This window comes from Budorcas taxicolor, chromosome 23, assembly GCF_023091745.1.
Source record: "Budorcas taxicolor isolate Tak-1 chromosome 23, Takin1.1, whole genome shotgun sequence".
Taxonomy (NCBI): Eukaryota; Metazoa; Chordata; class Mammalia; order Artiodactyla; family Bovidae; genus Budorcas; species Budorcas taxicolor.
This window is the reverse complement of record NC_068932.1, coordinates 36,201,406-36,229,090: the sequence shown is the minus strand read 5'-3', so window position 1 is coordinate 36,229,090 and position 27,685 is coordinate 36,201,406. Positions and strand designations below refer to the sequence as shown.

Sequence of the window (27,685 nt, the reverse complement as noted above, 5' to 3'; positions counted from 1 at the left end):
TAAATATGCTTGTAATCTAATAAAGTTATAGGAATTATAGTATCTCAAAATGATACCTTATGATAAATGTAGGCTTATTTTAATTATTTGACATAATTTCAAGTACTCAGTATATAACAATTAATATAGTTATGTAAATTAGTCTTTATCCTAATAGAAATGATTTCAAATCATAATATAACAAATAATGAGAAAGAAGTTTTATAATAGGTCTTTTTTGAAAGAATTTTGCTTACCAACATTAGATAGAACTGGCTTTAATTCTGAGTTTGAGTATTTATAGTTTTACCAGTTTTAAGTAGTCACTGCTCTAATTACATTTACTTTCAAAACAGGTAGTAAAACTTTGTAACTTAGTGCTAGTGAAGAGGAAATTCAAGCTACTCTCAATGCCATGATCTGTGTTTCTTTTCTCTATAACTGCCAGATGGAAGATAGAATAATTACATCATCTAGACATTCTGACCACATGGGATCAGGCAGTGGGATATTTAGAATCATCCAAAAATTTACTATCATGTCATCATACATTATATTACTGTGCTTTATCATATATTATGGATGATACATATCATTATTTACATGATAATGATATAGAGATAGGGAGGAATGGAACTCCCAAATAATAACTTTCTGGTGTCTTATAAAGTGCCTTATTATTACTATTGGAAACTTCTATAAAGGGCTAAATACTATTTGTTTAATTTGTGATTAAATTAACTTATGATCCACGGTGATTCTGTTAAAAAGCAAATCAAACCATGTACTTCTTCTGCTCAAAATCCTCCCATGGCTCCCATCCCCCTCAAGTAAAAGCTGAAGTCATTGCTACAGTCCATAAGACCCTACATTGTCTCCCTCTGCCCTGTTCCTCCTCTAACCTCAGGCCCTACTACTCTCCTCTCTGTTTCACTCTGGCCACAATAGGCTCCTTGCTGCCATGAACCTCACAGGCTCCTGCCCCAGGCCCTTTGCACTTGCCATTCCCACCCCTCAGCCTGGAATGCTTTTTGCCCAGGTACCTGCGTGGCTAACTCCTTCAGGTCATCTTTTCAGTAAGGACTTCCTGTCCACCCTACCAAAAATCTCCTTTCCCTAGGTCACCTGCACTGTCACCAACACATCAGATTCCCATTACATTCTTTGTTTGGTCTCCTTAGCACTTATTCTATTACTGTTTTTCTAGCAAAGTAGGGTATTGCTGCTGCTGCTGCTGCTAAGTCGCTTCCGTCGTGTCCCACTCTGTACGACCTCATAGACGCAGCCCACCAGGCTTCCCCGTCCCTGGGATTCTCCAGGCAAGAACACTGGAGTGGGTTGCCATTTCCTTCTCCAATCCATGAAAGTGAAAAGTGAAAGTGAAGTCGCTCGGTCGTGTCTGACCCTCAGTGACCCCATGGATTGCAGCCTTCCAGGCTCCTCCGTCCATCAGATTTTCCTGGCAAGAGTACTGGAGTGGGGTGCCATTGCCTTCTCCGAAAGTAGGGTATTAGCTCCTACTAATTTTTGTCTTTTGTATGCATTCCTACATCTGCTATTCCTAGAATAATGCCTGGCACATAGTAAGCACTCAATACATATCTATTGGATGACTACATCCTCCTTGCTCATACTAGTGAGACATTCTATTAGACCCTGGGGTTATAGACTTAACTAAAACATGGATCCTGGCCTCACAGACCTCATGGCTGCTGGGAACTTCATACATGCTACTGTGTTTTGGGCTAAAATATATTTTTACGTTATATTATATTCAAAAGCATATTCTATCCAAGAAGGGTGCTCATTGAGTTTATCACTGCAGTTTAGAAAGCATTTACCTTCCTTGTAAATATCGAGATCAAATTTAAATAAAGGTGTAATTAAATCTTCACATCCTGGCATGTGCTTCCCTCCATTTGGGTAAAAGTCAAGGTGACCACAAGCATTAATAGTTCCAGCACCTGAAATTTTAAAAAGCAAGATACATGCTTCTGAAATTCTCCTCCATCTGTCAGTGCACTTTCGATTTGTGTTAAAAACTTACCAAGCTCAAAGAAGAGGCGAACTGCATTTGTATGGATAACGTCAACAAAGCTGGCGTCTGAGGGATCCAACCTGACTTCATTTGGAGTGTCATGGAAACACGGCCCTGCTGGGTCCAACCCTAGGAAAAAGCATAATGTGTATTAAACTAAGACATATAAAAGTACACTGACAGTGTCGCTATTTTGGAAGGATAGATGGTGAAGGCAAAGTATTCTTTCTTATATGATTTATGTAGGTCAAACAGCACTCAGCCTGAAGGAGAGATACATAAACTGTAGGATGTGTTTATATTTATAAATGCAGGATCTGTATATACTGCAATGTCAGATTCCTACACACAAGCAAGGCTGTGTCTGGATAATACCAAACCAGCTAACAAAGTCAGAAGAGTCAGAGCAGCTTCTCTAGGGCCTGTACATGGAATACCATACAGACAACTAAGGTTATGGATTGCAGACCACCTTAAAGGCAACATTTATATGTAAAAGAAATAAATAAAAGCTAAGAACTCTTTAAAATGTAAAGATGAATCACAAAGCAACACAGTTAAAATAATAGAATCATAGTCCTCAGTTAAGGCTCACTTAGTTCCATTCATTGTATTACAAACAAAAGCCTGAAGCCCAGGAAAGTGAAGGGACTTGACAAGGTCGTCATATGTTAGATGCAAAACGGACCGTTACATATTAGATGGAAAATGGTGGTCAGACTTCAGTCCATTGTCTCCCATTCAAACGTCTACTAAAACAAAGATTAAGGTATTTAAGGTCTCTAAAATATTACAATCATTCACATAACTCCTCATTTATATACCTGACAATTATTTATCAAGCACTTATTATGTGCCAGGAACAGGGTTTTGAGCTGGATCCAAGGAATAAGGTCTAGTCTGTTCCCTCGGAGGGGAAGGCACTGCAATTCAATGTGCTCAGTGCTGAGACAGGTGAGCACAGGTGTTATGCAAGTACAGAGAAGAAACAGGCAACCCAGTCTTGGGAAACTGGGACATGCTTCTGCTAGAGATGAGAAATGCAAGCAGGGATCTGAGGGAGTAAGAGAGTCAGCCAGCGTGAAGATAAGGCAGGCAGCATCCTGGGAAGGGTACAGAGAGTATACGTGGCCATCAGGCCAGAGTTAACCACATTTGGGAAACTGCAGTTAGCTTTCAAGGGCCAGCACCAGTGCATAGGGTTTAGAATTTTGTGCAAGATGAAGACACCATTGCAGGCAGGAGCCAGATGTAATCACCTGAGCTACGATGAGTTTGGACATGACCTGGTTGTTGATGGGCAGCTCTTACAAGTTTCCCAAAGGGGAGGTTTACAGTCAGATTTGTATTTTAGCAAAGTCTGTTTGCTCTGAAGTGGAGACTGGGTCTCAGAGCAGAGGAGACTCAGAGCTGAGCTGTATCTGACCCCTGGGAAAATGCAGCAGGAGTGAGCAATGAATGTGCCACAGCTGTGGGGTGTGTATTACCTCGGCATGATAGACTGTTATAGGATTCCATTTTTGTTTTTATTTTTCTGAGTCATATAATCATGGAGAAAGAAATGATAGAATGAGAGGAGGCAAGGAGAGGAGAGAAGAGGGGGCCTAGATAGAACCTTGAAGAACACCAATATGTAAGGAAAGGTGAAAGAAAAGGAACCTGACAGGAAGCCTGGAAAGAAGCTGTCAGACAAGAACAAAGACAACCAAGGACAACCAATGCAAGAAGATGGGGAACCACAAGAACAAAGAGAGGGTGTTCCAGCAGCAAGGAGGGGTTAGCGAGTCAAATTCTGCAGGGGGGCCAAGGAAAGTAAAGATGGGAAAGGCCTGCAAGAGTCCCACTAAGAAGCCCTGGGTGGTCTTAGTGGTTTTGCTAGCAGGACTGGGGAAGAAACCAGACTGCAATGGGCTGAGGAGAGCACAGCCCTCAAGGACACATGGCCACTTCCTTTTAGAGGAGTTGGAATCTGAGTGAGGCAAGCTAGGGTATTGGTGAGAAGAGGCTGTGGTCTAAGCAGGAACCGGGACACGTCAGTTCTAATAGAGTTGGGGAAAAGAGCTTTACAAGATGGGAGGAAAGCAGACAAATGACAGTGAGGTCCCCAAAGCTGGCCAGGGACTCAGAGCACAGGTGAAAAGATAAAATTAGACAGAGGGGTCAATGAAGTAAACCAACAGGCATCTGTGCAAAATATCCAAGCTTAAAAGAAAGATGCACAGGTATTTGTCTCACGATTAATCTTCAACTCCAGGGAGAATTGTTTATGCTAATGTACAATTGCTAATTAGATACAATCTTCCGATAATGTCGGGAGTTCAGTGGAGATGGATCCAAATATAGCAGGTACACCTCAAATGATGTTGATATGAGGACAAGGCAACCAGATATGTTTTTTTTAAAAAATACAACTAGTATTTTCAAGAGGCAGGGAAGGGAGAACCTTGGATTTGTGGTTCTAAAGATCTCAGGAGGAAGATCAACTGGAGGGAGAACTAGAAGGTTCAGCCTCTTAATTGACCTGAGTTGCGGAGGCCTGACCCTTAGTGCATGGATGAGAGCTGCAGCCTTTGGGAGCTGAGTTTGTTAGTATGTATGTATTTGGATGCACGAGTGTATCAGCATAGAGAATAACCTCGTCTCTGATAGGAAAGCACTGACGCTGTTTATACATAAAAGGAAACAAAACCTTGACTGCGTAACCCCCATGCTATAGCCATTTATGATAACTGCCTACCAGTTACAGAGAATTACCAGAGACACAGAAACTTCAGTTCAGTCGCTCAGTCGTGTCCGACTCTTTGCAACCCCATGAATCGCACCACGCCAGGCCTCCCTGTTTATCAACATCTCCCGGAGTTCACTCAAACTCACGTCCATCAAGTCAGTGAAACTTATGCATGTCCTAAAATCTGCCATATTTTGTTTTTAACTGGTTTATATTATAAAGCCAACAATTTTTTTTTTTTTGAGATCTTGGTTCTTTTGTTATCCAAGGAACATGATTATTCAAAGTCTAAGCACTTAGAAGGAATATAGATTGCAACATCCAAATTATGTAGATTCTTCAGATGTTTAGAGAGCCTTTACAAACTTATTATTTTCTATTTATTCAATAGGATAATTCACTTGGCAGGAAACCCTGGAGTTAAAAATTATCTGGGTTGTGAAATAAGAATTCAGGAAAACAAAATTTCCATAAACTTATTGCAACCTAGTGTGAATTTTTGACACATTTATGGCAATGTTCTTCCTTTTAATTTACAGCTGAAATGCCCCCCTAGGCTGTTGGGGCCCATGAGATTCCATGTGTACAAGTTGGGCCCATTTCTTCCACACTCTAGCAAAGAAGATTTTTGCTACACAATAACTTCAGAGCCGACTCATTGGGAAAGACCCTGATGCTGGGAAATATTATTATTATGAGGGCAGGAGGAGGAAAAGGGGTGGCAGAAGATGAGATGGTTGGATGGCATCACCAACTCGATGGATATAAGTCTGAGGAAACTCTGGGAGATGGTGAAGGACAGGGAAGCCTGGTGTGTTGCAGTCCATGGGGTCACAACCAGTCAGACACAACTTAGGGACCAAATAAAGAACAACAACTTCAGAGTAAATATACAAATTTTAATATTCTATGTAGAAATGGTGGTGGTGGGCTAGGGTTGGAGTTGGAATCAGAGATCTGGGGAAAAGAGGAAACTTTCAGCAGGAAAAGCCCATTATACCAAGAGACTGCAGAGGCAATATATTAATACTTTAAACCCAATTTAGAATTTGAAAAAAATGTTTTAAATTTAAATCTGAAATTAAAGCACGTGTGTGTGTGTGTGTACACACCAGAACTGCAATGTATTCTTTCGATGAACACAAAGTGTGTACCTACTATGTGCCAGGCCTGGGAAGTCTTTCTAAGTACTTCAGAGTCTACTGAAATAACAGGCACGTGAATAATCAGTTCGACTTTGTGATACAACAGTTGTATCTTCATATATAATAAAGGCATATTTCAAAGAGTGTGGGAAGCAGAAAATTAACTCTGTCTTGAGGAAGAAATATCTGAGAAAATTCTCAAAAGAGGACCAGCGGGTGTTTAGGGTGAGGGGGAACAGGACTTGCAAAGGCACAGAATCATGAAAATATGTGATGAAACATGAAACATTCATGCAACAAGTTCAGATGCTTTAGACCATGGAAAGTTTCAAGCAGTGGAGTGGCACAGCCTGTGTTTGGAAAGATTAGGACACTGGCAATAGCTGTGTAAGACTGGAGTGCCAGCTTGTTCTGAGTAGTGTCCAGCTCTTTGCAACCTCATGGACTGTAATCCACCAGGCTCCTCTGTCCATGGGATTCTCCCAGGAAGAATACTGGAGTGGGTTGCCATTTCCTACTCCAGAAGATTCTCCTGAACCAGGAATCGAACCCACATTGCGTATGTTTCATTGGAAGGCAGAACCAGGCAGGGTACCAGCCATGAATGGCAAAAACCCAGGAGATGGAGAGGGCCTGAGCTGGGACAGTGACTGGGCCATGAAGAGGCGCAAAGCAGATGCAGGAGAAGACTGAAGGATGGAGGAGACGAGCAGCTTGATGACTGACTGTTGGTGGGGGATACAGAGAAGGGCGGGCCCAGCCCATTACCAATAATGGAGCTGATATTTTGATTTCTAGTCAACGGACTCAGGTAATTTGGAAGTCAAGAGTACTCGGAAGGGATGCAATTAAATCTCATTCCCAACACCTTGTTCATAGGACTTACTTTGCAACTTGTTTTCAGGCTTAACATTATACTCAGGGACAATATTCAACTTCAGGCTATGTGCTGCTGAAGCAGGTACACTCAGGGACAATAGTCAAAATTTTAGCAACTGGAATAGCATGGGCTTAAACAAAACAGTTCCGCAATCCAGCTACACTGGGTGAGCAGGACCAGCATGGAGCTTCCGTCTCAGTCTGTGTAGAAGCCATTATGGAATCGCAAAGCATGACATGTGTCCTCATTCAGTCGGCCGTCCCCAACAGGCGGATGACCACAGGGCCCACTCTGTCATCACAGATAATGCTATGGTGAACACTCTTGAAAACGGATTCACACACTCACCCTTTGGAAGCATTTCATGCTTTAGTTTAGGGAGGGTCACGTTTTCCCTTGTCTTCCATTTGCTTCTGGGACTTCCTTGTGTTCAGATATTTGATACTTTGTACACAAACAAATAGGAACAACTTCAAGGCCCATCTGCAGGGCAGGCTTACCAGTGATCCTTCCGAGGCCTGGCGTTCTTGACCCAGCTTCCCCAGCCAGATGAGCTCCCAAGCTGTGGCCAATCAAGTGTACTTTAGAAGCAGAATATCCAAATTTTTTCTGAGAGGATATTTGAAAAGGAAAACAGAACAAGCATTAAAAACAAAAAGCAGGTACAATGGCTGAAACTGGCTTAAAATGAAAAAGGAGCTGACATGTTTCTCCCTCTCCCACCCACGATGGGGAGACTGGTAAAATGACAAAGCAACCCCATGTCCACCTACATCCTTATCCAGCTGAGGGAGAGAGCATCAGGTGAGCTGGGGGAATGCCTTCTGTCAGAGCTTTCTCCCCGTGCTAAAAGGCCTTGCAGTTCTTGGGAACAGGAAGGAGACCAGCCCAGTGACCCTTCTGTGGCTTCCAATCCATGTTCATCCTTCCTGAGTCCCAAACCATCCTGCACACTCCCACACGGGCTAAAGGCAGCTTATGCCCAGAGGAGCAAACAATTCACTGAACATTTAAGTCAGCCAACACTTTCCCCTTCAGTTCAGCAAAATCTCCTCCTGCTCATTTCCTGAGCCTTTAGGAGCCCACAGTTCAGGCTCCAGGATCAGGGAAGAAATTCACGAAAGCTTAGTTAGACCTGGTTTTTCTCTAAGGAGGAGATAATCCGTTTCCATCCTCTGTGGACAAAGACACACTCGAAGTTCCTCCTTGTAGTCTAGCCTCCCCTGATGAGCGGGAAGAGAGAAGAGGGAGGGCAGCGGTGAGTATTTGGCTCCCTGACTCTTCTCCAGCCTGTGTCCTAACTGGGCTCAGTGTTGGGCCCGCTTTCCTGACTGACCCTCAAAGTGAGCTGCAGCGCCTGCCAGTCCCCTTCCTGTTGCCTTGTATTTTTCCACAGTCCTGTCCCCACACTCCGTTAGAGCAGAAACGCTGTCTCGCTCACCGTGTACCTCCAGTGCCTAGAATGGAGCCCGGCTCACAGCAAGTGTGGAGTGACATATTTGTTGACTGTAAGGAGTGAAATCTTAAGAATCTGAAAGGGTCATAAATCTTTAGATTTTTTACTTCACGGCAGTGCATGGTGGGAAACTACTTCCTATTATGCTGGAGCATTTGGAGATTTATAAATGTCTCAGAGTATGGCCCTCATAAATAGCAAAGCCTATTTTATTCTCTTTGAAAATGTGTAGGTTCAAGAGTTGTACCTGGACTGGCCTAGGGACCTAATTCACTGCCATAGAACCCAGTTTCTGTGGGGGAAAAGCACTTCACATTCTGCACAGATAGCGCTCATAACGCAGAAACGCTTTCTTCTCTATCGTTCAGGATAGGTTTACATTGTGCTGAAAAGGAACCGAGATGGTCCTCCAGGCTGACCAAGGCAGCGACCTGGAGGGGCGGTGGAGGGGCGGGGATAGATTTGGTGAGGAGCCGGTGAAGACACACTGCCACCAAGTGGCGAACTGTAGAACTACAGGCACTTCTTTCACCAAGAAGGAACCTGCTGCTGCTGCTGCTAAGTCGCTTCAGTCGTGTCCAACTCTGTGCGATCCCAGAGACGGCAGCCCACCAGGCTCCCCTGTCCCTGGGATTCTCCAGGCAAGAACACTGGAGTGGGTTGCCATTTCCTTCTCCAATGCATGAAAGTGAAAAGTGAAAGTGAAGTCGCTCAGTCGTGTCCGACTCCTAGCGACCCCATGGACTGCAGCCCACCAGGCTCCTCCGTCCAAGGGATTTTCCAGGCAAGAGTACTGGAGTGGGGTGCCCTTGCCTACTTTCCCTTTTTGGCTACCATACACCAACGCTTATTATTTCACATGTTCGGTACTTGTGTAAACTAATAAAAAAAAAGTACACAGAGTTGCCCCCCAAAGTCTTAGTGTTATGATACAAAGCTGGTTCAATGTAATTTTAAAGAAATCAACTGTTCTTACCACGAGAACATCAATAAAATAAGCCACCTCAGCACCAACAACGCGGAGATTGTTTACCGCGTGGATATATTGCAGTGAACCGTTAATCCAGTCTAAATTAATGCAGTTCACATCTTCTACTTTTAGCAGTACCTAAAAAGATTTATTGTAAGTATTAAAAAATAAGAATTAAAGGAAACCAGAGTGCCCAAACAACTGATTCTACCACAAGAAATAACATCTGCAAGTATTGAGGACCTACCATGTGCTTGGCCCTGTCCTAACACTTGTCCATATATTAACTTATTTAATATTCACTTAAAGATAAGCCAATCTAGGCAGACAGGTTAATTAACTTGCCCATGACCATCAGAGCTAGTCAATAGAACCATAATATTCCAGACAGCCTGACTCTACCACACCATATGGCTTGTAAATAATTAATTGCTTACTACGTTAGCAGTCTATTAATCTTGAGTAGAAGAGAGGAAAATTAATTTCCTGGAGTGAACTTGGAAATGTTTTCCTTAAATTAAATGAGAAATTTATCATACCATTCAATCTTTTGTCAAAGATGAGAATTTACTAAGAATAATTATAAAAATCTTCTATCACAATCTGTACAATTCATAAGTGAAAATAAATGGGAAATGAGTAATTCATCTGCGGTCTTGGAATATGGCCAATGTGAATAACTGAATGGAGAATTTCTACGAATACATGTTAGTACCTTGCAAAGTACATTCACATTAAATATAAAACTTTAATACTAGTATAAAGAAGAGATTATTCACATCATACATTGCACATGACTTGCTGCCATTTGCCATCTGATTTCCATCCAGGTATGTTGATACGTGTGATCTTGTCTGTTGCGAAGTGTGAGGCTTGGATAGTTAAATAATTAACTGCACTGACTTCCTGTTTCAGGTGAAAAGAAATTAAGGTAAAATAATTGAAAATTATTTAACATTTAGTAGAATTATTCTAAATTCACTCAATTTTCCTCTAAGTTTGACTTTAACAACCATCTTTAATACATTTTTATCAAAGAAATAGTTATGCTACATATTGCAAAAGTACCAAGGAATTATTAATGCATTACAGAATGCAACATACAAATTTAATCATAAGGAAAAGAAATCAAAATGTTTGGTTTTAAGGTAATGTTTGTAAGACAATGTTGGCTCAGTTTTAATTACAATGTCAGTAAGCCTTACTTTTGTACAGTATTTTTCAGTTGTCAATGTAACTCATGAGAACTACCTTATTCGAGGCTTAGATGCATATTCCAAAGGTGGCAAGACAGACTGTCCACCACACTTTATGAACGAGGAGTAGAGGTTAGATCCTTGTCACATGAAATACAACAGCATATTTAAGATATTTTATGTGATGGTGTTAAATATTGTTTTGTATTTCTTGTACTTTGTTAGATGGTTTTTATAACAATATTCTTGAAGACTTTAGAATACCATTAATTTAAGTGATTTTGTTATTAGAGAAAAATTAGAAGCCAAAAGTATAAGCAATTAACTAGAGAAAAAATGAAAGATCAAATCAGCAAATAGCAAGTTTGACAATGGTAATCTTTTTAAACTGAAAAGCAGCAAATTTAGATACTCATGAAACTGAAATGAATGACTGATTACTAGCTACCTGTGTTTAACAGTATATACAATTAATCATACGACTTACTAAAGTTTCTCCAAGACTGTGAGGAAACAAATTAAGAGAATCCCAAGCTGGCTTACAAATGGCAGTAATTATGATACAGATAAAACTCGCTTCTATCTAGATTATAGGTTCTCTGTGAAAAAGTGAAAGTGTTAGTCACTCAGTTGTTTCCCACTATGCAACCCCACGGACTTCTGAAGCTCACCAGGCTCCTCTGTCCATGGGATCCTCCAGGCAAGAATATTGGAGTGGAGAGCCATTCCCTTCTTCAGGGGATCTTCCTGACCCAGGGATCAAACCCAGGTCTCTTGCATTGCAGGCAGATTTTTTACCCTCTGAGCCACCAGGGAAGCCCTGTATGTACCCAGTAGAATAGCTCATTTGGCCCTCTCAATGCTGTGAGGTAGGTATGAACTTTATAGGTTAGGAAGGGGTGTAATTTGTACTTGTCCGAAAGTACTGCAGCTGATGAATCCTGGAGCAAGATTCAAACCCACACGGTCTCTCTCTAAAGCCGTGCATTTCACCACTGGGCTTTCAAGTTGTGATCTGATCATAGTGCTTTCTCCTGATGGGATGCATACCAGCTAAAGGATTTGTGATGTAGATAATAAAATCTATTGTATTGGGGTTTTTTAGGAAGGACTTCTCTGCTAAATAATCAAATCCAAGTGCAAAGATGTTTATCTATGTATTTAAAAGAACTCAATGCCCATTTCAACTCTGGCTGGAGCCACTTAAATACCTACTGTATTCCTGTTTCTACACCAAAAAAAAAAACTCTACTTAGGGAAGGTCATTTAGTAGAAAAAGTGCATATAGTTTTCCACTGTCATGAGAATAGTTTGAAAAAGTGGAACTTCGAACAAGCTCCAGAATGGGGATCTGACAAGTATTATGGGATCCAAGCATTTCCTGTTGTCAGAAAAGCCATTAAGGATTTATTAATGTAGGAAAAGGCAACAAAAAAACTTTGTTCACTGTGCATTCAATCTAGCACACCACTCTAAAATGACGCACTAACTTAGAAAATGGGAAACTCCCAAACAGCATCATGGAATCAAAAGAAGACAACTTGGATGCCACAAGGACAGAAACTAAAAAGGATGTCAGGACAGAACAGGTTATCTAGAGATGAGAGTAGAGTATTGATGTTTAGCTGGGTGCTGGGGTGTTTTCTCTTAAACATTCTTATCTGTGAGCAGTCATGGAGCCTAACCGACATGGAATCGACCCATCCTATAAGTGAGGCAAAAATAGTCACCGTTTAGGCATGTTCTAGCCTTGACAAAAGCTGCAGGCACAGGAACCACTGTAATTACGCAACTATGCATCACAACTGCCAATGGCAATGAGTCACTTAAGGTTAAGTAGTCATGGATACTATGCTTTCATAATTTAAAAAATAAAAAAAGAAAGAAAAAGAAGTCACAGATTCATGGGAAAAAGAAGTTGGTTTTATTCTTCCAGGAAAGTAGCTGAGACCTACGCCTCAGAAGACCATTTACATCAACAAATTGATCCTTGACAATTCACCAATTGCTAAGCCTTGAGTACTAATTCCTTATTTGGTAACTCCCCAATTGCTAAGCCTCAATTGCTAAGCTACTGCATGATTTCCCTCTTCCTCATAAACAAAGGTAATCAAATTTAAACGGTATAGCACATGGGTCAAACCTGTGATGATCCTTGCTTTTAGGTTCCACACCGTGACTCAGTCTCCAACCTGGCTGTTATTAAAAGCCACATTAACAGCAAACCCTCAGGGTTCTGTTGCAACATTCGGGTACAGATCTGTGTTGTCACACATGATTCTTTCCAAATGCGAGGGAGTGGGAAAGATGTGGGAAGCACTGTTTTTATGGCCCCTTTCTTGGGAAAGTATTCGGTTTTCTGATGTTCTCTTCACTGCCCTTTGGGCTCAGCCTTGCCTGAAGACTGGTCTTCGTCACCTTCTGTCTTACTGCCTGTGCTCTACAAAGTTCTAGTGCGTGTCTCTGTCCAGAAGCATAAAGCATCAGCAAGTCCTATGAGGGCTGAGGGTCAACATCAGGGGATACACTCGGTCCTGAGCAGAGAAATTCACCCTGAAAGTCCTAAATGGATAGAGGTGCCCCAAAACATTTGTATTACGTTTTTAAAAAATGTGGTAACATACACATAACAAAATCACTGTTTCATCCATCATTAAGAGTAAAATTCACTTGCACTATCATTCACATTGTTGTGCAAGCAACACCACCTTTACAGAACTTTTTCATCATCTCAGACTGAAACTAAACTCTGTACTCATTAGACAATAACTCCCATCACCCCCTCCCCCGACCCCAGTAACTGTTGATATTATTCTACTTTCCATCTCTGTGAATTTGACTATTCTTGGTATGTTATATAACTGGAATCATATAATATTTGTCCTTTTGTGTCTGGCATATTCAGTTTAGCAAAACGTTTGCAAGATATTGTATGATCTATTAGAATTTCATTTCCTTTCTACAGCTGGGTAATGCTTTTTGCTTTTTGACAGTTATATAAATCAAACTTTTGAAGACATTTTCTTTATAAGTTTCTCTGTACTCAAAGTAAGGTCTTCTCTTTTCTTCTTTGTTCTCCCTAGAGCCGTAATCTATACAGCAGATGGTATATTTCAGTAAAGAGCTATGTGTACATATGTATGTGTGAGTCTGGTAAGTAGATAGCTATGCTTGCAGGGTGTGAAGGCCTACAAGGAGGGTGTCTTGGCCGGTGAGACCTGCCCTGCATGTGACGGGTCTGGTGGAAAGCAAGCCTCAAGGTTATAGATGCAGGTAAAAACTGGAGATGATTTTTGCTCCTTCCCTGGCCCCTTTCCCACCTGCCCGTCATATAGATGCTCCACCTGGGTCTTGTATCATACTTTGTTCTCTCCCCTGAGATCTCATGCATGCTGAGTTTCAATGTTCACCTCTGGGTAAAAGATTTTGAATGTATTTCTGTAGCTCCAGACCGCCTGCCAAGTTGTACAGCTAACATCTCCAATAGTCTATACCAACTTCACTTGTCAAAAATTTAACTTTTTGTTTTGCCCTAAATTTTTCAGACAAGAGGGTCATTTTTCTTCCTATCATGCATATGTGAAATCTCAGGACAGCTGACGATGTTTAGCATGTCATTTTTCTGTTAACGTACTCACTCTCATTACTCTGGCTCAGGTTAGTTCTGTGTCTGATCCAAATTGCACTATAGCTTTTATTCAGTGCCGTCAATTAGAACTCTCAGTGATGATGGAAATGTCCTATATTTGTGCCATCCAACACAGTAGCCACTGGTCATGTGTGGCTCTTGAGCACTTGAAATGTGGTTGGCGCAGCTGAAGAACTGAATTTTTAACTTTATTTCAGGAGCCGCATGTGGCTAGTGACTAGACAGCACAGGGCTAAACGCTCTGGCAATGCCTCCCGCTCCCCACCCCCAACCCCTGCTCTCCCAGCTCCAGGCCAGAAAGTACACTGCACCTGGAATAAATGTCCTAAAGCCTCCTAAAAACTCACAATGGGAACTCATGGCTCCCAGGGTAATAGCCCATCTCCCCAGGAAGGAATTATACAAATTGTTTCTAAAACTGTGTTTCTAACTCTGCATTTGAAGACTTCCCCTCTGCTTTGTCTAATCCAACAGTGGTATCATTTATCAAACATCCCCTATTGTCTTTCTCCTCTGTGTGTGTGTGTTCACACCATTTCCCTGTCTTTGCTTTTGAAAACCCTGCCCTTCCTTCAGGACACAACTCAAACCCTCCTCAAAGTCTTTCCTGGCTCCCTTCCCCACTCCCAAGGGGAAGGTAATCTCTTCCTCTCTCTGTTCCCAAAGTCTTTCATGTGTTATCTTACATCACAGACCAAAATCATGCAGCAATAAAGCTATTTGGTTATATATCTCATTTCTACTAGTATAATAAACTTAAGACACTGTCTTGTTTATTCAATTTAGTACATAATAGGTATTGCTGCTTCTTCAGTCTTACAATGTGGAAGGCTCTCAATTAATACTTTGGATGAAATATCAAATTTATCCCATATGAAACATGTAATCAGAGCAATCTTTGTTTTTAAATACCAGGGCAAATAATGAGAGAAATATCTGGCTCACAACACTAAAAAGAAATGTTTTCCTTTAACTCAACAGTTTCTATCAGAATAGGTTATCTATGGCTTCTGTACTTGCAGAGGCATCTTCTATTTTAGAATAATGTGTGTGAAGGCAGCGAGTTAACTTACCTGATGGACTTTGGGATTCTGTCTAGTGTAGAGCAGAAAGCGAGTGTTTATCTTTTCTGGAGACCATGGTAACCCTGCAAACTGTCTTGAGAAGGTCCCAGTCCATGGCAGACCATCTTTAAAGCATCCCACCCTTTCATAGCAAACTTCTTCCCCTGCAGCTAAAAGATAGAGTGTTAGTATTACAGGAACCAGGCCCAGAGAATGGCTGTGTTTCACACTAAGAGGGTTTATTGAAATTAATCTTTAAACAAGTGTGACTCAGGGAGAGTCTTTTCAAAAAAATGCTCTCCGTTCCCCTTCCTCTCCTACCCCTTCTCCATATCACAGCCATAACCATGTGGACTTCAGTACCGCAGATCAGAGTGCAGATTTGACATGATACATCCCTGACTTTGGATAATTATTTTACCTTTTTTTGAGTCTCAGTTTCCTTCTTTGTAAAAGGGAGATAATTCCACTTACCTTACAGCCTGGTTATGAAGACTAAATGAACTATTGCACAGGATAGTCCTCATTAAAAGGGGCCAGAGGCGCAAGATTGGATACTGAGTCTTCCCTGAGGGTCTTCTTATTCTTATAAGACTTATAACTCCTGATGAAAGGTATCTTTGTGTCTCCAGAGCCTAGTACCATGCCTGGCACACAGCAGGAGTCTGAAAAATGTTTCAGAGTATATGCCTACGTGCTAAGTTGCTTCAGTTGTGTCTGACTGTTTGAGACTATATAGACTGTAGTTAGTCAGGCTCCTCTGTCCATGGGATTCTCCAGGCAAGAATACTGGAGTGGGATGCCATGCCCTCCTCCAGGCGATCTTCCCCACCCAGGAATCAAACCTGTGGCTCTTATCTGCATTGGCAGGTGGATTACTTACCACTAGCACCACTTAGGAATCCCTGTAGAGAGTATAAGTGAGAGCATAGTTTAATTCAGTTTTAACTGTTTCTTCTTTCTGGAGCTCACTTTATTCATCTTTAAAATGAGAGGTTTGGGGGAAACTAGGTCTTGATCATTTCTTTCATTCATTGACTCTAATTCATTTTTCACTATGACCTTATACTTTCATTTATAGATGAACACAAAAACTAAAAGCTGGTTCTTTGAAAAGATAAAATTGACCAGCCTTCAGCTAGACTCACCAAGAAAGAGAGGACTCAAAAACATAAATCAGAACTGAAAGAGAACCCAGTACTGACACTGTTGAAATACAGAGGATCATAAGAAACTACTATGAACAATTATATGCTAACAAATTGGACAACCTAGAAGAAATGGATACATTTCTAGGAACGCACAACCTACAAAGACTGAATCATGATAAAGTAGAATATCTGAACAGATCAGTTACTAAGGAGATTGAATTAGTGGTCAAAAAGTTCCCAGGAAACAAAAGGACAAGAGGACTCCACTGGTGAATTCTATCACACATTCCAAGAAGAAGTAACACCAGTCCTTCTCAAACTCATCCAAAAAATAGCAGAGAAGAGAACTCTTCCAATCCATTTTACAAGGCCAGTAATACCCTGAATACCAAAATCAGACAAGAATGCCACAAGAAAAGAAACTTGGGGGCTATTATTTCTGATTGACATCAATGCAAAAATTCTCAACAAAATTTTAGCAAACAGAATTCAATACTACATGAAAAAGATCATACATGTCCTGCGTCTCTTACATCTCCTGCTTTGGCAGGTGGGTTCTTTACCACTGGTGTCACCTGGAAAGCCCATACCTCAACACAATAAAGGCCATATATGGCAGGCCCACAGCTTAATCATCAGGGAAATACAAATCAAAACCTCAATGAAATATCACTTCAGATTGTTAGAATGGCTGTTATAAAAAAAAAAAAAACACCAGTGTTGGCATCATGTGGAGAAAAGGCAACCTTCACGCACTGTTGGCGGGAATATAAATGAGTATAGCCATTATACTACATATATACATTCACCAGGTTTCCCTGGTGGCTCAGCGGTAAAGAATCTGCCTGCAATTCAGGAGACACAGGTTTGATCCCTGGGTTGGGAAGATCCCCTGGAGAAGGAAATGGTAACCCACTCCAATATTCTTGCCTGGGAAATCTCATGGACAGAGGAGTCTGGTGGGCTACAGTCCATAGGGTCACAAGAGTCAGACACAACAAAGCGACTAAATCACCACCACAGCCATTATGGAAAGTAGTATGGAGACTCCTCAAATAAATAAATAAATAAAACTACCATATGATCCAGCAAGTCCACTTCTTGGTATTTATCTGAAGAAAATAAGAACATGAATCTCAGAAGACACATGCACACCCATGTTCATTTTAGTATTATTTATAACAGCAACAGGAGAGAAGCCATCTAAGTTTCCATCAGCTGATGAACAGAAATTGTAGAATATACATTTATACATTTGAACATTATTCAGCCATTAAAAATCGAAATCTTGGAATTTGCAACAACATGAATGGACCTCAAGGGTATTGTGCTAAATGAAACAAATCAGATAATGATGATATATCAAGCTCATAGATACAGAGAACAGACTGGGGGTTGCCAGAGGCAGAGGGCTGTGGGCCTGGGATAAATGGGTCAACTGTTTTTTTTGTTTTGTATAAATAAATGCTTTAAAAACTTTATTTCATACTGTTTTTCAGAGGGATAGTTTAACTTATTCAATTATTATCTTAATTCATAATTATGATTTATTCAATTACTGTTATTCAATTCACAAAATTGATAATTTATTCAGTTTATGATTATTTATTAATATTGGTTAGAGCTATTTGACAACTTGAATTTGAGGATTTTCTTTTATCCCTTACCATCAGAGGTTAAAGCGTCTGCCTCCAATGCGGGAGACCCAGGTTCGATCCCTGGGTTGGGAAGATCCTCTGGAGAAGGAAATGGCAATCCACTCCAGTATTCTTGCCTGGAGAATCCCATGGACAGAGAAGCCTAGTAGGTTACAGTCCACGGGGTCGCAAAGAGTCAGACACGACTGAGTGACTTCACCTAAAATATACTAAATAAGTCTCGATTTTCAAGTCCACTATTTTTTAACTTCATAGTTTTAGGAAATTTTGCTTTGCTTCATTCCCTAAGAATAAGATTCCATAGTAAATATAGATGAGATATATTTATTAATATATTTTATTATATATTATTAAATATATTTGTTTATTGTATGTTTATTAATTTATTTATATTTATATATTTATATATATATTTATATGTTAAATATAAATATAGATGAGAGGAAATTAAAACATATTTTTATTTGAAGAAGTGTGTGTACACTAAAAATATGTGCTGATCTTTCACCTGCCCACGCATACACCCAACCCTCTCCCCAGAGGCAACAACTTAAACATGTCTGCAGTTCTTATGCTTACCTCCATATCTCTAAATAATGTGCTTACACTACTGGGTTTTGATTTATCAACATCAATCACACATGCTCTAAATGAGGATTTAATTAATCTACCTATTTCCTGGATGATCCAGGGCAAGAAGCAGAAACCACTCTAGTTACTTTAACTGCAAGAGTTTAACACAATACATTGTTACTAATCAGGTTTCGGAGGCCTGAAGAGGAAAGGAGGAACTACAGGGAGTGACTCCTAGCAGAAGGGCTGGTAAGAGAAACAGAAGAGGTGGCGGGGTTGGCACTAGTATTCAGGCCTCTGAGGCGGGGGTGCTAGCTGGCTGAGGCTGGCGTCTTTGAGCAGGCAGCCTGTATCTGGCTCTGGGAGTATTAGGAAAATGTAAACTACTGCCCTGCTCCTGGATGGTTGCTTGTGCAGAGTGAATGTCCGAGAGCCGTGTCCAACTCTTTGTGACCCATGAACTGTACAGTCCATGGGATTCTCCAGGCCAAAATACTGGAGTGGGTAGCCCTTTGCCTTCTCCAGGGGATCTCCCCAACCCTGGGATCGAACCCAGGTCTCCTGCATTGCAGGTGGATTCTTTACCAGCTGAGCCACAAGGAAAGTCTTCAAACTACTGCTACTCATGGATGGTTGTTTGTGTGGAGTGAAAAGCTGATGCTGGGCAGACAGACCGGAACGGGGAGCAAACAGGAAGGAGCCCCCTGTCTCCTGGAGACTTAGAGTCACCCTAGAGTCCCTATTTCGGACTCTTTTGTTGACCATCATGGCTACTCCATTTCTTCTAAGGGATTCCTGCCCACAGTAGTAGATATAATGGTCATCTGAGTTAAATTCACCCATTCCAGTCCATTTTAGTTCGTTGATTCCTAGAAATGTCGACATTCACTCTTGCCATTTCCTGTTTGACCACTTCCAATTTGCCTTGATTCATGGAGCTGACATTCCAGGTTCCTATACAATACTGCTCTTCACAGCATCGGACCTTGCTTCTATCACTAGTCACATCCACAACTGTGTATTGTTTTTGCTTTGGCTCCATCCCTTCATTATTTCTGGAGTTATTTCTCCACTGATCTCCAGTAGCATATTGGGCACCTACCGACCCAGGGAGTTCCCCTTTCAGTAGTATGTGAACCGTGAACTTCCAGATGTTCAAGCTGGTTTTAGAAAAGGCAGAGGAACCAGAGATCAAATTGCCAACATCTGCTGGATCATGAAAAAAGCAAGAGAGTTCCAGAAAAACATCTACTCCTGCTTTATTGACTGCACCAAAGCCTTTGACTATGTGGATCACAATAAACTGTGGAAAATTCTGAGAGAGATGGGAATACCAGACCACCTGACCTGTCTCTTGAGAAACCTATATGCAGGTTAGGAAGCAACAGTTAGAACTGGACATGGAACAACAGACTGGTTCCAAATAGGAAAAGGAGTGCGTCAAGGCTGTATACTGTCACCCTGCTTATCTAACTTATATGCAGAGTACATCATGAGAAACACCAGGCTAGAAGAAGCACAAGCTGGAATCAAGATTGCCAGGAGAAATATCAATAACCTCAGATATGCAGATGACACCACCTTTATGGCAGAAAGTGAAGAGGAACTAAAAAGCCTCTTGATGAAAGTGAAAGAGGAGAGTGAAAAAGTTGGCTTAAAGCTCAACATTCGGAAAACGAAGATCATGGCATCTGGTCCCATCGCTTCATGGCAGATAGATGGAGAAACAGTGGAAACAGTGTCAGACTTTGTTTTTCTGGGCTCCAAAATCACTGGAGATGGTGATTGCAGCCATGAAATTAAAAGATGCTTACTCCTTGGAAGGAAATTATGACCAACCTAGATAGCATATTGAAAAGCAGAGATAATACTTTGCCAACAAAGGTCCATCTAGTCAAGGCTATGGTTTTTCCAGTAGTCATGTATGGATGTGAGAGTTGGACTGTGAAGAAAGCTGAGCGCCGAAGAATCAATGCTTTTGAACTGTGATGTTGGAGAAAACTCTTGAGAGTCCCTTGGACTTCAAGGAGATCCAACCAGTCCATTCTAAAGGAGATAAGTCCTGGGTGTTCATTGGAAGGACTGATGCTGAAACTGAAACTCCAATACTTTGGCCACCTCATGCGAAGAGTTGAGTGGTTGGAAAAGACCCTGATGCTGGGAGGGATTGGGGGCAGGAGGAGAAGAGAACGACAGAGGATGAGATGGCTGGATGGCATCACTGACTCGATGGACATGAGTTTGAGTGAACTCCGGGAGTTGGTGATGGACAGGGAGGCCTGGAGTGCTGTGATTCATCGGGTCGCGGAGAGTTGGACACGACTGAGCTACTGAACTGAACTGAACGGAGAGTCCCTGTTGACAGTGCCTCTCTGGAAGGGACTGAAGCAGTGGACCGTGTTTGCCATTTCTCAGTGCTGGCAAAGCAAGGGTGACTGGCAGCTGAGGAACAACAGCTCAGTAGCCTGCTCTCCACTTTGTCTCCACTCCTCCTCCAATATAGTCCCTAACACTGTTTTCAGCCCATTTCTTAACTTCCACGGTAAGCTTAGATAGTCATCTTCTAGGTCTTGATCCAGACCTCACATGCCTTATAACTTGACTCCATACCTTTGCAAGACGAAGTTTGAAGAGATACTGCCTCGGCATCGCTGCCTCTCTTCCATCTCTGATATCTGTCCGCTGCAATTTTACATTCATTACTGTCAAGACTGATAATATTCAGTCCTTGTTCTATGATGATAATTAAATCACCCCTGCCTTATCTGTACACTGACTCTCAAAAATTGAAAATCAATAAACCAAATTTATATTACTATGACTAGATAAATATTTCCTCCCTTCAGAGCCAGCTAGCATGCTATTTCCTTCTCTGCACTTCCACTCTTCACACACTCATTCCCTTCAAAGGAGAATATTCAAATGAACTCTTACTTCTCACAATACACGAATTACTCCAGGTCAGTGTCACTTTATCTGGCTCCACATTCAGATTATGCCTTTTGTGTGCCATTTCTGTTTTCCAGGATTCTCTGGCTGACTTTATTTCCTCTTGTCAGAAGTGTGAACATGTGCCTTCTTCAATATATCCCTAGAACAGTGCTGTGTCTCAATCAATATTTCTCCTGCCTGGAATCCATTCTGTTTTTCCTCTTAAAGCACGTATACATTCCGTTCCAATTTGAACCAATGATTTCATATTGGATAATAGCTTTCTAATACAACCATCTATTCCTAGAAAGTCCAGCTGCCTTAGTTTTTGCATTCCATGCCCCACGCCCCCACACGTGTCTACCACTGCAACACTCTAAGTTCTCAACTACGTTATTCAGTAAAGGAAAGAGAGTTTGGGTTTAAAAATGAAGATTGTAAATATTCCTTGTTTTCTATGTTTGTAACTTACCGGGGTACTGGTCATCACGCCCTTTTCCCATAGGGCAACAGAAAGCGCATAAAAGTTGAAGAAATTAGATGTGGTTAAGAAATTATATGTGATTTAACTGGCAACCACTCCAGTATTCTCGCCTGGAGAATTTCATGGACAGAGGAGCCTGGCGGGCTACAGTCCATGGGGTCACAAAGAGTCAGATATGACAGCGACTAACACACAATAACTTACCAACATCATAAGCTATTAAAACTATTTAGGAGAAAAATGGAAAGACTAATAGCTATTGAAAATATACATTTGGTATAAAATTAATAACTTGAAATTGGGCCAGTAATTTAAATAGCCTAAATAACAAAGGATATAGTTCTAAAATTATAGAATTATCTAGCCATTTAAATGTTTACAAAGAATTTGAAATGAAACTTTTTAAAGAAAGTGAGAATGATATAATGTTGGTGGGAAAAGACACATAAGTGAACTACTTGGAATATAGTTTCATTTAAAATGTATGAGGGAAAAGATAAAATTCAAAGGAACTCCACCAAAATATTAACAATGGTGTTAGCATGGTTTTTGTTTTTTCCCAACATATTATTCAGTTATGATCTCAAATTTTCAATAATGAATACAAATTACCTTTGTAATAAGAAAAAAGTCACAAAAGTAAAAAGAAGAGTACTTTTCCACCAAATTATGTCCACATTGGTTTCTCTCTTATATTAATAATAATTAAAACAGCAAAAACAGATTAAGCCCTATGTGCCATGTGTGATGAAAGGAAGACTTAGAAAAGGTGATCACCTTGTTCAATGTTTCATGAGCAAAAATGAACCATAATGCAGGTCAATCTATCACTAAACAGAACTGGGAAGTATGTCGCCAATTAGCTTTTTCTAGGTTACACTGTGGTGACAAATGATTTCCAAATCTCATTGACTTATAAAAATTAAGTTCATTTCTTGTTCATGTTGTATTCTGGCTGCAATGGTTTTAGGTTGGATGTGGCTCTGAGCTATCAGTCTCCTTTTTTACAGCATCGAAGCTTGAGGAACAGACCCTGTTCGGCACTCTTGGGGTGAGGAAATGGATTTAACAGCCGAACCAGGCAGATTTCCAGCAGGTCTTCAGATTTGGCACTATTCTCTGCCGTTCGATGTCCTGTGGACAAAGGTGGCTCTGTGGAACCCTTCGGGGCGGGGGAAGAATAAATAAGGGGGAACTAAAATCTACCGCGGAAGGGTGTGCACATTTAAATTGCCATATGCACCAACTTTTGCCATTTTAGTTTGCATTTCTTTAACTACCTATATGCTTGAACATCTTTTTTGTGTATTTCTGGCATTTGCAGATTGTCTAACGGGTGAGATTTTCATGTTCTATGCACATTTTTCTAAAAGGTTATTTTTCCTTATTTATGTTTAAAAACTCTTTGAACAGTTAAAAATATTTACACCCTTTCTCAGATATTTAGCAAAGACATTCTAGTTGTTATATATTTTTGTTTAATAGATTTTACTTTTTGTCATATAGAAGTTTGCATTTTATTCAACCACATAATCAATCTTTTCCTTTATGGCTTTGGAGTTTTTTCTTGTTTAGAAAAACCATCCTCACTCTAAGATCATTAATGATTTCACTGTTTTCACAATTTTTTTGTTTCACTCTTTTACTTTTAAATGTTCATTTATCTGGGATTTACTTTGATATAAAATATAGAGTTTCAGTTCTCTTAGCATAAATTTATACAAATGTAATCATTTAAATGTCTTTCACATCATGGTTATTTCCCTTTGTTTATTTAAAACTGCCATGCTTCCTATGCCATGGCTTCCTATTTTTTTCTCACTTTTATGAAGCAACCACCACATAAATTTATCAATTATATTGTTTTCTTCCTGTTTTTCTAATGCATTAACCTCTATTTTTATTAAATTTTTATTTCAAAGTTAATTGTTCTTTTATAGTTTCTTCTATTCTCGAGTCATATTTTGCTATATTTTTCAATTGAAATGTTTTCTTTCCTCTTTGACCTAAAAGTTCTTTTAAGGAGCACCTGAAATATAGCACATTATATGAAACTAGCTTTAACTGGTTAAGAAATCATAAATTGGCATGCACACTCAGTTGCTAAGTCATGTCTGACTCTTTGCAACCCCATGGACTGTAGTCCACCAGGCTCTTCTGTCCACGGGATTTCTGAGGTAAGAATACTGGAGTGGGTTGCCATTTCCTCCTCCAGGGGATCTTCCCCACCCAAGGGATGGAACTCCCGTCTCCTTTGTCTCCTGCATTATAGGCAGATTCTTTACCTGCTGAGCCGCCTCAGTTCAGTCAGTTCCGTTGCTCATTAGGACCCGACTCTTTGTGACCCCATGCACTGCACTACGCCAGGCTTCCCTGTCCATCACCAACTCCTGGAGCTTGCTCAAACTCATGTCCATGGAATCGGTGATGCCATCCAACCATCTCATCCTCTGTCAGCCTCTTCTCCTCCTGCCTTCAATCTTCCCTAGCATCAGGGTCTTTTCCAATGAGTCAGGTCTGCGCATGAGGTGGCCAAAGTATTGGAATTTCAGCTTCAGCATCAGTCCTTCCAATGAATATTCAGAACTGATTTCGTTTAGGATTGGCTGGTTTGGTCTCCTTGCAGTCCAAGGGACTCTCACGAGTCTTTTCCACCACCGTAGTTCAGCTTTCTTTATGGTCCAACTCTCACATCCATACATGACTACTGGAAAAACCATAACTTTGACTAGATGGACATTTGTCAGCAAAGCAATCTATATGCTTTTTAATATGCTGTCTAGGTTGGTCATAGCTTTCATTCCAAGGAGCAAGCGTCTTTTAATTTCATGGCTGCAGTCACCATCTGCAGTGATTTTGGAGCCCAAGAAAATAAAGTCTGTCACTGTTTTCATTGTTTCTGCATCTATTTGCCATGAAGAGATGAGACCAGATTCCCTAATTTTCAATTTCTAAATGAGTCTTTTCTTTATGGTATCGTGTAGAGCTTTTTTCAATGACATAAAAAAGCTGGAAAATAGGCTCGTTAATTTATTCAAGAAGTATTTATCTGAGTGCCTATTATGTGCCAGGGGTGGTTCTCAGCACTAAGGACTCAGCAATGGAAAAAGTAGTTCAGGCACCCATGGAGTATATAATCTAGTTGGGGGTGGGGGTTGGGGTAGAAGACAGGCAATGAATAAGAATAAATAAAATATGGTATATGTTTAAATGTGGCAAGTGCTGGGACAAACACAAAACATGACAGGGGTGAAGGTGCATGTGTGTTTATGTCAGGAGGGGTTACAATTGGAATAGAGTGGCCAGGGAAGACCTAGCTAAGAAAAGTGGCACTTGAATCCATACCTGGAGGGGGTGAACAGCAAACTTTGTGGATTTCCTGGGAGGCATTCCAGGCAGAGGGAAGCAGTACAAGCACACCTGGTGTGATGAAGAATTACGAGGGGGCTGCCCTGAACGGAACTGCAGAACCAGGGTGGGGGTGTGGGGAGAGGCAGGTCCACGACACCTTAGTCTGCAAGTTCAAAATCTAAAAGTCTTTGAGGAAAAAAGTGGGGTTTTTATTTTTTCCTTTGTTTTTAGTTTTCAGCAAACTCATTTGGCAGAAAAAAAAATGGGTCTAAAGCCACATATATATATATATATATATATATATTCTTTATTCCACTTAATGTGAATACATAGATTTTACTATAGAAATACATGCAGGTAACTGGGTTGAATGTGGTACTGGAAAATTATGGAGGGACTCTTCTTTTTATTTCTATTTTCTTTTTGAAATAGGAAACAAGCCTATCGGCCAAGAGTATTAGTGGGCAGGAAGGCACTGGAGGTTTGAGTAGAGGGGAGAAGAAAGGAGAAGAATGAAGTAACCCAGGAGCCTGGGAAAATGAAACAACCAGGGAAGCCGAATATGATGGCTTGGCAGATTCATGCTCCACTTTAGTTTAATAACCATGATTTCACAGTGAGACAGTCAGCATGGTATGTGTTTTTCTCCAGGCACATTCAGCTGTACAAGTGCAGTCACAACATTGCAAAGTGTCAGATTTAATCAGGGTCATGGTTGAACCAAGTGAATCAAGAGCAGCAGAGAAGTCCAGTGTGCACACCAAGGAATGAGCATGACTGATAGCATTTAAACTGGGTAAGGAGGGGACTGAGGAGACAGTTAGCTGCCAGATAAGATGCTTTTTTAAAAATAGTTATATAAAATTTATGTTATATATATTTCTAGTATACATACACATCTTAGCTGCCATAATTTAAAAACTGAGTCCATATCACATTTGTTTTGTAAACTATATCACATCTATTCAATTTTTAATAGAGTCTATTTGTATTCAGTCTTCTGGTACTTCCATTTTATACATTGTGCTTAATTCAGTGAGCTTCTAAACAGAAGTCACTCTCTATCGAAAAGCAAATATTTGAAAAACATATATTTCTGATGGATAGGGAACTTACCAATCACAACTGGGTCTCCAGAGCTTAACACAGTACTTGGCACATAGTAGGCAACTGTATTTGTTGATTTAAAAGAAAAATGTATTCGGATCCTTGTTCAGAGAGGATTTTGAGGGATGGGCTGGGAGTAAAGATAGCAAGAAGGCCTCTGAACTCTAGACGGAGGATATACCACTGAGAAGAGATGTGACAATACAAGAAAATGGACCAGGGCATACTTGACTCACTTCTTAATTCTGCTCTGGAACTCATTAATCTGCTTTCAGCATTCAACTGGAACTGTCCTGGGGTAGGAAAATCATGGAAAATAGAGCACAGTTCCTGGCATTTACTAAAACTAACAAGGGTTCCATCCCTTTATTTTTTATTCCATAAGGAGAGCTGGAGAGCAGGGACTAAAACACACTGAAATCCTTTGATTCTATTTTGGCTAAAATGCATCAACTAACTTTTATTGTGCTTACACATACAATGTTGAAGCAGGGTGGTAAGAACAAAAGAAACCAATAACTACTACATAGGTAATGTTAATACATAAGGAGTCTACAATATAAAGTTCAGAAGTCAATTAATATTGAGCTAATGTGTAAGATCATGACACAAAGGGAAAAAATCATTGTGGAGTTTCCAATCAGCATTAATCATTCATTCATTCATTCAAACATTTATTGAGCATCTACTGTGAATCAGGTACTGAAAATGGAAATATGTATGCTACATACTCATCTTAGAAGTGAAGAAACAGACTTCAATGGATAAATTATTTGTCCAAGGCCATAAAGCTACTAAGTGATGAAGCTGGAGGCCTAGTACAAGACTGTCCAGTGACTTTTATTTTATTGGAAATAGTTGCTTTTCATATGCTCATCAAATTAATTATTATGAAACTGGTGCATTTTCCTTTAGATAATTTTATGAAGAATAAAATTTAAACAGAGCCAAGATTTCAAAGTCCATGTCAATTACATTTAAGATGTCAGTATACTCTGTTTCAGAGAAATTATAAATTATGAGTCTTACCTGGTGATTTGCCAAAGAATAAAAGTGCAGCAATCCAAATTCCAAACATCTGAGTTGATTTTTTAAAAATCATATAAAATCTTGAAAATTTTTGCTTGCAAAGTCACTGCACTATAAAAATATCAAGCAGTCTTCCAATGGTATCAATTAGTATTTAAGTTCTAGGTCCAGAAGAGCATGGGACTCACACTACCTTTAATTCTTCTGCCTTGCAAAGTAAATGTGTCATAGTCTGGACTTCTAACTTCACTTTAAGAGATATAATTAGCAGGGTGTGCCTTGTGTTATGTGATGGG

General features: G+C 40.4%; 1 protein-coding gene across 1 annotated transcript in view; it reads right to left on the bottom strand.

The window, feature by feature from the left end:
- Positions 1 to 27,462, bottom strand: part of PNLIPRP3 (pancreatic lipase related protein 3) — a 40,485-nt gene extending 13,023 nt beyond the window's left edge. The window contains exons 1-7 of the mRNA XM_052661129.1: positions 27,390 to 27,462; positions 15,115 to 15,275; positions 9,983 to 10,102; positions 9,203 to 9,334; positions 7,271 to 7,379; positions 2,027 to 2,146; positions 1,821 to 1,943 (exon numbers count right to left, since the gene is read on the bottom strand). Coding sequence (XP_052517089.1) covers positions 1,821 to 1,943; positions 2,027 to 2,146; positions 7,271 to 7,379; positions 9,203 to 9,334; positions 9,983 to 10,102; positions 15,115 to 15,275; positions 27,390 to 27,462 — 838 coding nt within the window. The remainder of the gene's footprint in view (positions 1 to 1,820; positions 1,944 to 2,026; positions 2,147 to 7,270; positions 7,380 to 9,202; positions 9,335 to 9,982; positions 10,103 to 15,114; positions 15,276 to 27,389) is intronic.
- Between the last annotated feature and the right edge of the window lie 223 nt (positions 27,463 to 27,685).